The 15,000-nt window shown below is 41.1% G+C and overlaps 1 protein-coding gene across 1 annotated transcript in view; it reads left to right on the forward strand.

Moving 5' to 3' along the window:
• Positions 1-7,008: 7,008 nt before the first annotated feature.
• The window catches only part of LOC137618168 (uncharacterized), a 12,579-nt gene continuing 4,587 nt past the window's right edge, over positions 7,009-15,000 (forward strand). Inside the window, exon 1 of the mRNA XM_068348222.1 lies at positions 7,009-7,215. Coding sequence (XP_068204323.1) covers positions 7,024-7,215 — 192 coding nt within the window. The 5' untranslated portion in view covers positions 7,009-7,023. The remainder of the gene's footprint in view (positions 7,216-15,000) is intronic.

The raw sequence follows: 15,000 nt of genomic DNA on the forward strand, positions 1-15,000 counted from the left end.
TGGTTTAAACTTTACTACAAGTAACAATCTACTATTTACAGCTCTCCACTCAGTTAAAGCCTTTTCTGCTCTTGGTATCATCATCATTCCTAAATATAATCTATAATAAAGGGTCTTCAGAATTGAAGTTTAATGAAAGATTGAAAAAAGCCAATCAGACAAGGGCTAGGTCAAGTAAAAATTGAAAATCAAATGGCCTGAAACTACATACAGTATAAAAATCAGGATATATATCAGTTTAGTGAGATTGGTGTTACTTTATGGACATGAGTCGTGGTATGGCAGTGAAACAATATCCAACAGATTTTGTAGATTTGAGAACAAAGCTCTCAGAAGAATATTGGGGGTTGAATGGCAGGAGAGGATTAGAAATGAAATTATAAGAGAGATTAATCGAGTACCATATGTGGATGAGATCATGTTGAGAGGTAGATGAAGACGGTTTGGGCATGCTCTCCCCACTCCTCAAGAGAGATTAGTTCACCAAACATTTAACTGGGCTCCATAAGACACTAGAAGAGTTGGAAGACCCAGGCCCACATGGCTGAAGACTATGAAGGGCCATGGTTAGATTTCGCCAGCAGTCTCTACCTTGAGCTTTTAAATCAATACTTCTCCATTCATCATCTCCTACTTAACGTTTCAAAGTCCTCAGCTATGTAAGCCTGGCTCCTCTAGTGCGTTTTGTTGGTGGCCAGTTGAAAGTTTGGTGAGCTAATCTCTCTTAGGGAGTGCGAAGAGCATGCCCAAACCATCTCTATCTACCCTTCACCATGATCTCATCCACATATGGAACTCGAGTAATATCTCTTATAGTTTCATTTCTAATCCTATCCTGCCATTTAACTCCCAACATTCTTCCGAGGGCTTTATTCTCAAATCTACTATCTCTGCTGGATATTGTTTCATTGTCATACTACGACTCATGTCCATACAGTAATGCCGATCTCACTAAACTGATATATATCCTGATTTTTATACTGTATGTAGTTTCAGGCGATTTGATTTACCTGACCTAGCCATTGTCTGATTGGCTTTTTTCAATCTTTCATTAAACTCCAATTCTGAAGACCCTTTATTAGAGATTATATTTAGACCAACTGATTACCACTCAATTTTCATAACTCCCATATTATCTAAAGTCTTCGAAGGTATTTTGGCAAATCATCTAAATAGGTCTCCTAAAAGTAATCATTGGTTACTTATTTTGCAATTTGGCTTTTGAAAAGGCCTTGTAGCATTTAATGCCCTTCTTGCAATCTCCAATGCTGTACAGAAATCCCTTGAATGTGGTCAGGCAGTTTGTATGATTGGCCTTGAATTTAGTACTGCCTTTGACCATATTAATCATGAGGTCCTTGTTTCCTAACTCAAACAGGTTGGAGTCAGCGGGTCTTTTCTTAGCATTATTATTGAATTTTTAAGTAATAGATCTCAAAGAGTTGTTGTTGATGGACACCATAGTGAGTATAGGAATGTGATATCTGGTGTCTCTTAAGGTAATGTTCTTGGCCCATTACTTTTCATACTATATACACATGACGCGTGTTTTAGCCTAGAAAACAAACTCGTTGCATATGCAGATGATGGTACTCTCTTTGCATCAATTCCATCACCTGAATGTAGATCTGGGGTTCTTGAATCTCTTAATAGAGATCTAGCTAAAATTAGTGCATGTTGCAAATTATGAGGCATGAAGTTGAATTCTATCAAAACTCAAAGTATGATTGTATGTAGGTCAAGGATAGTGAAGCCTCAACATCCAGATCCCAGCATTGATTATGTTTTTTTAACTCTATACAAATTTTAAAATTCTAGGTATAATTTTTCATAGAAAATTTACTTTTGAGAAACACATTTGGTCTGTTTTTTCTTCAATTGCAATGTATTAAAAAAAGTCTTTTAAGCTTTTTGGTGATCAATCTATTCTGAAGAAGTGTTTTAATTCTTTCCTTCTTTCTTTGTTGGACAGGAATTTACGGTCTATTAAATTTCTTATTCCTGATCTAGATATTAATCTCTGTCACCGTCGTTCAATTAGTTCCTTAAGTAGGTTACATAAGATTTTGCCTAATTCTGACCATCCTTTGCATTCAGATCTTCCCAGACGGAACCATCCTATTCGTAATACTAGGTATGCAGTTAATTTTAATTGTCATGTCTTTTCTATCATGAGGCTCAATACTACACAGTATTCTACAAGTTTTATTCCATTTTCAACCAAGTTATGGAGTGATCTTCCTAATAAAGAAGTTGTTTTTATGTTGAACAGGCTGTCACAAGCCTCTCAATTTAGTTTATATATGAGAGATCTATTCTGATGTTACTGGTCTTAAAATATTCTATATTTATTGTTCAAGACTTCCCTTTTAGTTTATTTATTTCTTCGTTTCATTTAAACACACTGGGCTTTTTTTCCTAGTTGGATCCCTTGGACTAATAGCATCTTGCTTTTCCACCCAGTGTTGTAGCTTGACTAGTAATGATAATAATAATCCCATTTAGATTTTCCTTTTCAATTGATAAGAATTTTCCTCTAGATACAGGTCATAAAAAAACTAACCGATAAAACAACCATAATAGAATTTTCTGGGAAGTCTTCTTATTCCCTCGAAAAAAATTATTGTTATTTGACGTGTTCCAACACTTGGTTCAATCTCCTTATAAAGTCATATCGAAATAAATTCAGCAAAGGAAAAAAAAAACAGTTAGTTTAGGAACAGATATATGCATACCAACAAATTATGAATTAACAAAAAAAAAATGATACTGGTATTCAAATCTGACGTTAATACATACGCATACCAAGAGAGAGAGAGAGAGAGAGAGAGAGAGAGAGAGAGAGGAGAGAGAGAGAGAGAGAGAGAGAGATGTTAGAATTGCCGGCAGTATTAAATCGAAATTAATTTGTCTTTATCGATATATTAGAAAATACACTTCCAGAATATTGGACCATATATAAACATATATATATACATATATATATATATATATATATATATATATATATATATATATATATATATATATATATGTGTGTGTGTGTGTGTGTACCTATGTATATATACACACACACATATATATATATATATATATATATATATATTCTGTATATATATACATATATATATATATATATATATATATATATATATATATATATATGTATACATATATATATATATATATATATATATATATATATATATATATATATATATCCACACACACACACATATATATATATATATATATATATATATATATATAGTATATATACATATATATAAATATATATATATATATATATATATATATATATATATATATATATATATATATATATATATATATATATAGTGAAAATAAACTCCTTAATTCAAACAGCTATCTAGCTCCATGGTGATAATACAAAATTATAAAGTTATAGTTCAGATATTCTGCCGTCGAAATCTCTTTAGATCATTGATGGTTTACCATTATATTTCTTGAAACTCTCTCTCTCTCTCTCTCTCTCTCTCTCTCTCTCTCTCTCTCTCTCTCTCCTCTCTCTCTCTCTCTCTCTCTCTCTCTCTCTCTCTCTCTCCAGATTGATTACATTTTTAGTTAAAACTAATATATTCTGCCCTGACATTCACTATAACTAAATTCAAGTGTAGTAGTTTCATAAAATAATTGATATCTCTTCATAGAAAAGTAATTAAGTTAACATTAATGTATCAGGATATGACAATAGTCTACAGTATACCTAAAATCCGAACTTCCACATTATCTTTACTTTAGAAATTAGATTTAGGCAATGGGTATATGATTTTTCTTGTTATTGATATAAAAATACGATTAATTACTTTGTCATTATTATAATAATGGTAAGGTAGAATGGTTCCAACTACATAGAAATCTGTTCTTGTTTAGTAGCGAGTCTCAATTTGGCAATCATCTAGAGAAGATATCTTCAAATCAGAGAATACGAGTGAAATGCTCCTAAAAAGTTCTGTCTTTTCTATTAAATATAACTTTAATATATTTCCAAGCAATAAATGCATAGTTTAAGGAAATATGCTAATGATTAATGAAGTTATAATTCATCTCATTACTGACAAAAGGGGGTCGCGACCCCGCCCCATTGGATCCGCTAGCGTTTCATACGCTTAATTCAACAATCAATTCATTCAGTATTGTCCCATTCTATACTTTTTCTTGCTTTTCCTCTAGTACGGTCACAAATAGTACATTCCCATAAATGTCATTCAATTACTATATCTTCCTATCATCCCTAACCGTAGATATTAAAACTCACATTGGAGTAAAGGACTTTTGCTGCACCATAAATCGACAACTTTATTGTTATCTTTTATACCTTTACTGTAAAATTTTCAATTTAATTACTGATCATAGTCTGCAGAGTTAAGTGGAATTATACCGTATTATAGCCAATCTGTAAATTGTGGACTTGTAAACTTGCTGTTTGAATAGTGACTAGTATTGCTAAATCAGTAATCTCTTTCCCTTGATAGCACCCATATATACATACATATATATATATATATATATATATATATATATATATATATATATATATATATATATATATATATATATATATACTGTATATATGTGTATATATATATATATATATATATATATATATATATATATATATATATATATGTGTGTGTGTGTGTGTGTGTGTGTGAGATATGCCAAATCATATTCATTTCTTAAAGAAATGAACCACTTTCTTAATATAGTTTCGCTTCGCTCGTCAGCTCTGGGTCAAATTATATGCATTGACTCTGGGCCAGATGACGCCCATGTTTACGTATATGATCGGGTGTGCTTCCTGGCTAGACTGGAATTTTCCTATTGGCTAGCACTTCCAGTATCTGTGCACAGACTGACTAAGGTGTAGCCTACTATGTGTCCTTTACAACTTATAATCAGATCAAAGGCCCTTCTCACCCCCTTCAGAGTTTTCAGAGCGCAACTCGAGCTCATTCAGTCACATCGCGATAACGTCCATGGATTGCGAATTTATTTCTAAAAATGTCCCCGTAGATGAAATTATTAGTCTTATGTCGGATCTGGACCACAGAGATTCATTCACTCCTATTAACATGCCTAAACACTTTCTTTGCACCTTGATAGGGATATGAACTGAGAATTAAGGGACCTTTCTCTACCCGCAGAATGACGGCATTACTACAGGCTGCCCTCTTGAAGTCCTATTTAGTAAATTTTACATTGGCGTAGTGGAGGAGAGGGTCTTCTCAATGATTACCAAACCTTTAATATACGTCCTACATACTAACGTTACCTTTGACAAAGCCGGAAGTATAGAAGAAATTGAAAACCTTCGAAGAACTTTTAAATTCTGTATGTTATCAGCTTTCGCTTCACAAGAGAAAGCAGAAATGAAGGTGGGTTTTGGACATCATGGTATCTTCATTCAGCTCAGGCTTTTCTAGTTCCGCGTACATCACTAACCTGGTGAAATATCTCAATGTCATGAATAATTTTCCTACTATGTAGCCTATAAGACTACTACAATCAAATTTTTTTGTGAGATGTGCAATCTCACACTGTTCCAGCTGGAAGAACACCCATGACGTGCTGGATAGTGCTGCCCCTGTCCTAGTTAACAACGTATACTCCAACAAGCAAATAAACAAGAATATAAATAAGGCAATACACCAGTAGGATTAGCATGATACCAACAAGCAATGGCAAAACGAGGAGGAATCTAGTAACCTAAAGACTGCTATAGATATATTCTGCAAATTCGCCCACTGTTGATAGACTGATCCAGATGGATACATTTTGAAAATTATAGGTAATAGGTTGGCCAGGGCACCAGCCACCCGTTGAGATACTACCGCTAGAGAGTTATGGGTTCTTTGGCTGACCAGAGAGTACTACATTGGATCATTCTCTCTGGTTACGGTTCATTTTCCCTTTGCCTACACATACACCGAATAGTCTGGCCTATTCTTTACATATTCTCTTCTGTCATACACGTACTTCTTCTCGAGGTGCTAACTACTGCACTGTAATTTTTCAGCGGCCACTTTCCTCTCGGTAAGGGTAGGAGAGACTCTTTCTAGAAGGACACTCCAAAATCAAACCATTGTTCTCTAGTCTTGTGTAGTGCCATAGCCTCTGTACCATGGCCTTCCACTGTCTTGGGTTAGAGTTCTCTTGCTTGAGGGTACACTCTGGCATACTATTCTATCTAATTTCCCTTCCTCCTGTTTTTGTTGTGTTTATAGTTTATTTAGGAAATATTTATTTTAATGCTATTCTTAAAATATTCTATTTTTCCTTGTTTCCTTTCCTCAGAGAGCTATTTTCCCTATTGGAGCCCCTGAGCTAATTAACATCCTGCTTTTCCAACTGACGATGTAGCTTAGCAAATAATAATAATAATAATAATAATAATAATAATAATAATAATAATAATAATAATAATCAGAAATTCACTTATACGCAAAAAATACAGAGAAATGATAAGTTGGTGAAAATAACTTGCGGAGATAGAGATTACTAAACATGATGCAGACAGTTGGATGATTTACAAACTATTGAAGATAAATCAAGGACAAATATGCCTTATTGTAATTCCCTGCCATTGAAAAAGAGCAATAACAATTTACTCTAAACCCCACTCTCTCTCTCTCTCTCTCTCTCTCTCTCTCTCTCTCTCTCTCTCTCTCTCTCTCTCTCTCTCGTGAAAAGGGTGAAATTATTGGTTCTATACTGCCCGAAGGATCTTATCCCAAAATAGTAACTCTTTTTATATTTTATTCCTATCCTATCTCAACTCTCGTCATCTACATTTGTTAATATTTAGACATTTTTAACAATAAAATACCAGCCTTGTCCAGCGAAAGTCCAAGAATTTAAGGAAAACGAACTGCACCAGTGACGCATTATGCACGTTACACTAACCACCAAAGAAGGAAAAAAGAAGAAGAGAGAAACCTCGCGTTCATGACGTCAAGAACCAGTTCCTAGAAGGAAACTATGCGGCTGAGTCGCATCCCGAAGAGACCCCAATATCAACAACTTCCTCAGTCAGTAGAAGTGCATTTAAAGCGTGGTACGGACACTTCCTCGATCATCTTCGTTCTTTCACTTTGTCAAGGATTTTCTGTCGTTCGTGTGGTGGCAATCTATTCGTATCAGTACAATGAAGGTTTTATTCTGCATTCTTCTGTAAGTACAGTACAGCAAGCTATTTTAGGTAGACTAGTTGTTATATGTTATGATTTGAATTCTCTATGCTCGTTGCTAGAATCAAAATATGGATTAAATAGTCAACACGCACACACACACACACACACACACACACACACACACACACATATATATATATTTTTGGGCTCAAGCCATGTCGTCCTGATGGAAGTTCCTATAGGGTAGCTTCCTAGGGTATATTACAACTACGGCGATATTCCCAGAGAATTTACCTTAAGGTACCAGAATTCTAACTCCTGGAGCGAGTATCCCTCGTGAAAGGGATATCGCGACATATCAGAGGACGTATTCTAGACACGTCACATGGCAATCTACTACCTAAATAGAGATTCGTCTCGTAGGAGGGAGATTGACGAGATACGAATTCGGGAAGAAAAAGGGGGGAGCCGCTCCCAAGGCCTCCCAATCCCCCGATTCGTATGCGTGCCTGGCGCCAATCCTGGCGCCATCTCCATTCCTTTTTGCGTAGCTTAACAACTCGGTGTTTTTTCCTGTTTTTCTCGCAAATCTTGGATTTATTCAACTTTTCATGGCTTCTCCGTCTTCGTTGGCCTCGGATAAGTTGAGTATAGTGTCTGTTATGTATAAATGTAGGCTCTTGGTAAAATTTTGAGTGATTAATAGGATTAATCTTTGATACAAGAGCCGTAGCCTACCAGAGGTGTCCTGGACACTGTCACTCGCTAGGTATAAATTAGTTAGTCAGAGTGACATTCCTGGTTGTTTTGCTTAATAAATTTTAGCTATTTAGCTTTACATAGGATTTCCTTTCGTGCTTAGTATTATTTGGCGAAGTATTCGCCATTCTGGCCTACGCTAGGCCATGTAGCCTAGTCGTTTGGTCCTAGTACTTAATGCATGATTTTGGTTTTTCCGAGTGTAATTAAAAGTTTATTAAAGCTTTAGGCTATTTTTTATACATTTTAGACTGTGTGGAATATTTCCAAGATTGTATACGTGAGAGTTTCGGTGAATTAGGTAATCGATTCTCTTGGTGCCTAGGTTAATTGCTTATGGAGCCTTAGTATACTTTATTATTCTCCCCGGTTGCTTTCTTTTCTTCGGAGAAGGTATGCAATCCCTTTCCCTCTGTTTAAGCCTTGGGCTTATCCCTAAGTGGTTTTTTCCGAATTTATTTTCGATAAAACTATACTAGGGTGTTACTGTACCTTCCTGTTCCAGCAGAGTCTGGTTCAAAGAGGGACAGAACAACAGAGTTTTTTAGTCTGAGTCCGTGTTGTCTGGCTTGGGGCAGAGTTCCCCTCGCTGACCTAACACTTATAAAGGGAGCTTAGCTCCCTTAGGTCACTATCGAAGGTTTCTGTAGTATGATTCCTCCTTTTGTGATCGACCAGACTAAGTCCTGTTGCTGTTCTTGGGGAGGATAAAATCTTCCCTTGGGAATAGCAACGCCTTCCTTGCTTTGGTGCTTTGGGAAGCTGGCAAGTATTGCTGGCCCTTTCCCTTAGATCTCCCTTAGGCTAAGACAGAGTTCTTGGCTGCGGGTGATCTGTCACTAAAGCAAGGTTGGCAGGACCCTTTTGTCCCTTCCCCCTCTATCTCCGTAATGGCCTTGCCATTACTGTACTGTACCTTGCCGGCCGGCAGAGCTGGCTGGCAGGGGGTATTACTGTACTGTACGTCATTCTACTTCTGGACCTAGTATAGGTTGGGATATGGAATTGACTAAGGCCATTGCCGGCCGGCTGAGATGCTGGCCGGCAAGGGTCTTATGTTTTCGAGTGCTGCCCGGACCTCTCTTGGTCCCTCATCCATGCCTGCCGACAGAGCCGGACGGCATTGGTCAAGGAAGCCTGAATTAAGTTTCTCCCCTTCCTTATATGCACTCTTTCGGTTGCCGGGCTTTGGGGGTCGTGTACACTCTTATCCCGGCATCCATTCTTTTTTCTTCTAGTGCTGTACCTGTCCCGGCAGCCGGCCTATGAGGCCGGCAGCCGGGCAGGGGTAGTCTTCTGGTTCTTTTGCTGCCGGCTGGCATCGGTCTTGTACCTTTGCCGGCCGGCTTATGTCAGTCCTTGTCTGCCGGTCACCAAGATTGTGGCCGGCAGCTGGGTACTACCTTGTGTAGTTGCTGGCCGGCAATCATTGCCGGCCAACACTGGCTGTTGCTGGCCGGCAGCTGCTGCCGCCGGCACAGGCATTTGAACCAGAGGGCTGCCGCCCTATAGCTGTTAAGTAGTATACTTTAAAGCTAATTGTGGTGTGTGCCGGCCGGCAAAGGCAGGCCGGCACACATCCTCCTATACTGTACTAGTATTCTTCTGTATAGCATATACAGTAAGAAGAAAACTATAGTAAAAGTTTAGGTACAGCACTGTATCTTCTAACACTATTGTGTTTTCTTACACAGCCCTTTGCTGTTGCCCTCAGACAGGAAGCAGAGTTCTTCCCCGTCTATTATCCAGGATTTTAAAATCATTGCCTAGGTGTGAGCTCCACCTGTTTCCTATGGAAACCTTGCATTGGTTACTCTAGTAGAGATAAACCAATTTTTTGATTTTATTATCTGGAAGGCTGCAACAATGGGTTGTGAGGGAAACACAAGTGTGTGTCTTTCATTTATGAATGTTATGCTATACTATGCATATCCAGTGATACATAGTTCACTTGATACTCATGGAAATTTCTTCTCTTTACAGAAGGACACTCCGAAGTGGGGAAGTGCTTTCTGCAATGTCAGCAGCAAGAACCTCTGCGGACATGAGTTTTGTAGGAGACACGCAGCATACGCTGTCTCCAAGGATGATCTCCGGTATTGGGACCCTAAGGTATGTACTGTGTGCACTAACCTGATTAATGAGACATTTAAATAGCTAGGAAGAAGCTTCGTACCTGGGTAAGGGGCTTCCAAAAGTACACTTCTGGCCCTTATCTTCCAAGTGAGAAGATGAGGGCGTATCTTTTCCCTAAGGCATCAGCTGAGGCAGTGATTCCCCAGCCTCAAGAGGAGATCCCCTATGTTCAGATCCAGGTGGATGCTGAAGTCGCGGTCGCGATGCAAGACATCTAGCTAAATGACAGGATATCTGATGTGGACGGGTGTCAGGAGGAAGACCTCCTTGCAGAAGCCCAGGATGAAGTTCAAGTCCCTCTACATCGGCCGGTCTCCCAGTAGAGCTGGGACAGGCCCTCTCTTCTATTGTTGGAATGATCCAACAAATGCAGAAGGAGAATCAGGAGAAGGCGGCTGCAATGGAACTGCGAATGCAGTGCCTTGCAGAATCACATGGGCCCCAGAAAAGCTCAATGTGAAAGACCTTCCTTTGTGCTCGGATGCTAACCCATGGAGGTATGCTGAGCACATGTCGATGACGACTGGAAAGATCGTCATCTCGGATATGCTGGGCTCAGTTCCCCCGGAGGGTGGAATTCTGGCCCAGCAAGGCACCATATCCGGACTGTTATGTCCGGCTGAGGAAGGAACCAGCTTCAAAGGAGGAGGCAGAGCCGAAGGAGGTCATAGTGATGACCATGCTAAGGCTCAAGCTCTACTTTCATCTTCGATGAAAGAGAGGGGCTTCTCTAACTCAAAGGTAGCTGCATTGAATAGGAAGCTCCCTTCCTTTGTGTCCTCGCCTACTAGAGCCTTCCCCCTTTTTACAGAAAAGGTTTTCTGGCTGTACTAAAAGCAATCGAGGCCGGCAAGTCTTGCCCCTCCCTAGAGGAGTGTAAACCCTTGTCGCTGGCCCTGCCTATGGACCACAAAGATTGGAAGGACGTCCATCTTACGTTCTAAGTGGAAAGTTGGAGGCTGATATTGCCGGACGTCAGTTCGGCAAGGACCCCCCTAAGCTGTCTGACTTTCTTTTGCGAGTGAGCTCGATACAAAAGAAAGACTGACTGCCTCAATGTCTCTTCAGACTACTCTCGAGACGATGGCAAGTGACCCCAAGGTCCATGAAATGTTCATGGTAGTGGCCAAGCCTCATCTGGCCACAGTGACGAAGGACCTTTATGGCTTCGTCAAGGCAAGGAGAGCTGGTAGGGAGTTCGTGTTTACCTCGGCTACAGTGAGGCACGAGCTAAAGAAACTAATCTCCTCCAACATTTGGGGAAAAGACCTTTTTCCCTACCGACTTGGTCAAAGAAGTTTTTGATAAAGCCACCTTGGAGAATAGAAACCTTCTCCAGAAGTGGGACCTGGCTATCAAAAGAAAGTCTTCCCCGGATGAGGGTCCTCAACCAAAGAGGAAGACTATGAGGACTAGGCTACCGTCTCGGCCAGCCAAGCCTCTTAGACAGCAACAGCAACTGCAATTGCCATTGCCCCCAGTGCCCCAGATCGTGGCACAAACCCCGACCACCTTTCAGTGGGTACCCCAGGCCGTGTCGACACAGTCCACGGCATTCACCCCAGCGTTCGAAGGGCAGTCTACTTCCTTCCGAGCAAAGCCTAGAGGAGCAGCCAGAGGCTCGTCTAGACGCCCCTCAAGGGGAAGGGGATTTAGGGGTGGTCGTGGTCAGGAAGGCAAGACCTCAGGACAGCAGTCCAAGTGAGGTGATACCGGTAGGAGGGAGACTTCTGAAATTTCGGGATCGGTGGACCTTCGATCCCTGGGCCCACAGCCTACTCAAGAATGGAATGGGCGGGAGCTGGTACAGCACTCCACCCCCGTACCTTCGGTTTTTTCCAACACTCCACCCCCGTTATGGAGGAGTACGTTCAAGAACGGTTGGAGAAAAAGGGTGAAGCCCATCAATTTCTAAGGGAGGCTGTTTTGTGTTCCCAAGAAAGACTCGGAAAAGCTCAGAGTCATTCTGGACTTGTCGCCACTTAACAAGTTCATAGTGAATTACAAATTCAAAATGCTAACACTGCAACACATAAGGACCTTACTGCCCAAGAGGGCATATTCCGTCTCTATAGACTTGTCAGATGCCTACTGGCACATTCCAATTAGCCATCGACTCTCCCCCTACCTAGGGTTCAGGCTACAGCGAAGACTACACGCCTTCGGAGCCATACCATTCGGGCTAAACATAGCCCCAAGGATTTTTACGAAGCTTGCGAGCGTAGCTCTCAAACAATTTCGCCTAAAGGGAATTCAGGTAGTAGCCTACCTGGACGACTGGTTGGTGTGGGCAGCATCCGAGACAGAATGCTTGCAAGCTTCCAGTCAGTGATCCAGTTCCTAGAGTACCTAGGCTTCAAGATCAACAGAAAAAGTCTCGACTTTCTCCATCTCAAAAGTTCCAGTGGCTAAGATCCACTGGGACCTTTTGTCACACCGTTTCTCCACCCCAGCGAAGAAAAGGAAGGAGATAGCGGGTTCTGTCAAGAGACTTCAAGATTCCGAAAGGATATCAAGACACGAGCAGGAGAGAGTACTGCGCTCTCTCCAGTTTGCTTCGGTGACAGACCCAGTGCTAGAGCACAGCTAAAGGATGCAATCGGAGTTTGGAGAAGTTATGCATCAAACGCGTGAAGAGATCTGAGAAGACCAGCCGCTTCGGCTAAGTACTCTTCTCAGGCCTTGGTCCCAAGCCAGACATCTAAAGATGTCAGGTTCTTCTTCAGCCACCTCCCCCGTCGGTGACGATTCACTCAGACGCCTCAAAGGAGGGATGGGGAGGTCACTCTCATCGGAAAAAAGTCCAGGGGACTTGGTCCAGGCTATTCAAGACCTTTCTCATAAAACTTTCTAGAAGCTAGGGCAGTGCTCCTTACCTTAAAGAAAGTCTCCCCGTGTCATTCGTTCCACAGAAAGTGGTAATAGACAGCGAGGTAGTTGTAAGATACTTGAATCGACAAGGATCGAGGTCACCACCTCTCAACCAGGTGATGTTGGCCGTCTTCCGATTGGCGGAAAAGAAGAAGTGGTACCTGTCGGCAGTTCACCTTCAAGGAGTCCGCAATGTGACAGCGGACGCTCTATCCAGGTTCACACCGATAGAGTCGGAATGGTCCTTAGACGCAGGATCATTCTCCTTCATTCTGAATCAGTCCCAGAACTGCAGATAGACCTCTTTGCGACGAAAGACAACAAGAAGTTGCCCCTGTACGTGCCCCGTACGAGGACCCCTTAGCGGAAGCAGTGGACGCGATGTCCCTCGACTGGAACAGATGGTCCAAGATTTATCTGTTCCCTCCTCACAACCTTCTGTTGAGGGTCCTCAACAAACTGAGATCCTTCAAAGGGTAGCGGCAATAGTGGCCCACAAGTGGCCGAACAGCGTGTGGTTCCTCCTGGCATTGGAACTGTAGCTGAAGTTTGTACCACTACCAGATCCAGTTCTGACCCAGCGAGTCCAGAAGTCAACTGTCTGCGCTTCATTACAGAAAACCCGGACCCTGCAGGTCATGTTTTTCTCTCCCTAGCGGTGAGAAAGCGTTTCGGGATTTCGAAAGCCAGTATAGACTTCCTTGAGGAATATAAATGCAAATCTACTAGAAGGCAATATGAGTCATCTTGGAGAAAATGGGTGGCCTTTTGTCAAGGCGAAGATTCCGCAGGAGATCTTGACAGACTTCTGCTTATCTTTTTTCCCCACCTCCATGGTCAAGGGTTGGCAGCGAACACGATTTCAGCGTGTAAGTCTGCTTTGACAAGACCCATTCTATATGCCTTCCAGGTCGACCTAGGTAACGAGATCTTTAATAAAGTCCCGAAAGCCTGTGCTAGGCTCAGACCTTCAGCACCTCCAAAGCCCATTTCATGGTCTTTAGACAAGTTCTTCATTTCGCTTCTCTGTTGAGCAATGAAGAATGTGCGTTAAAGGATTTGACACAAAAAGTTATTTTCCTAATTTGCACTCGCGTCCGGGGCCAGGGTTAGTGAAATTGTAGCCTCTCGAGAGAGGCAGGTCGTGTTCAGTTCCTGGATGGGGAAGAACTGAACCTGTTTCCGGATCCTACGTTTCTCGCCAAGAATGAGTTACCCACCAACAGGTGGGGTCCCTGGAGAATCTGCCCTCTGAAAGAAGATGCATCTCTATGTCCAGTAGAATGCCTAAAGGTCTATCTTCATAGAACTTCAGACTTCAAGGGTGGTCAACTATTCAGGGGAGAAACATCAGGCTCAAATTTATCTCTGAATCAACTCAGAGCAAAAATCACATATTTTATTCGCAGAGCGGATCCTGACAATACACCCGCAGGTCACGATCCGAGGAAAGTTGCCTCATTCTTAAATTTCTTTAATTGCGTGGATTTTGAACATCTCTGTTCATACACTGGCTGGAAGTCTTCCAGAGTGTTCTTTCGCCACTATGCGAAGCAAGTAGAGGAACTAAAAGAGATCTGTGGTAGCAGTGGGTCGCGGTGTTAACCCTACTGTTTAACTCTGCGAGGAACAGTGGTCTTAATTGGGACGATTAATTCCAGGGTGAGTGTGTAGTTACATACTGTACTACAAACTAAGTGAGGGCACTGTGTTGCCCATCCAGACTGTTCCACTTCCGAAGGTGAACCTAGCATAAGTGCAGACATGTGTGCCGAGCGTTTCTAACGCTAATGTCATTGATTTGTAATACAGGCTTTTATGACTTTGATACCTCGGTATCTTAAAAGTGGCATCTAATGTTTTTCTTTCAGACAAACAAGCCCTGTTTACTATCATACTTATGCTTAAAGTTTTGGGTTATCCTCTTCTTATATATATATGTATAATTGTGGTTAACCTGTCTGTTTATTGTCTGTCAATAAGCTTGTTCTTGAGAACCTTGCGTCTCCTTCACCTGTGTCAATTTATTGGTATAATTGAGCATTCATTCTATGTACCT

The sequence above is a fragment of the Palaemon carinicauda genome, chromosome 24, assembly GCF_036898095.1.
Source record: "Palaemon carinicauda isolate YSFRI2023 chromosome 24, ASM3689809v2, whole genome shotgun sequence".
NCBI classification, from domain to species: domain Eukaryota; kingdom Metazoa; phylum Arthropoda; class Malacostraca; order Decapoda; family Palaemonidae; genus Palaemon; species Palaemon carinicauda.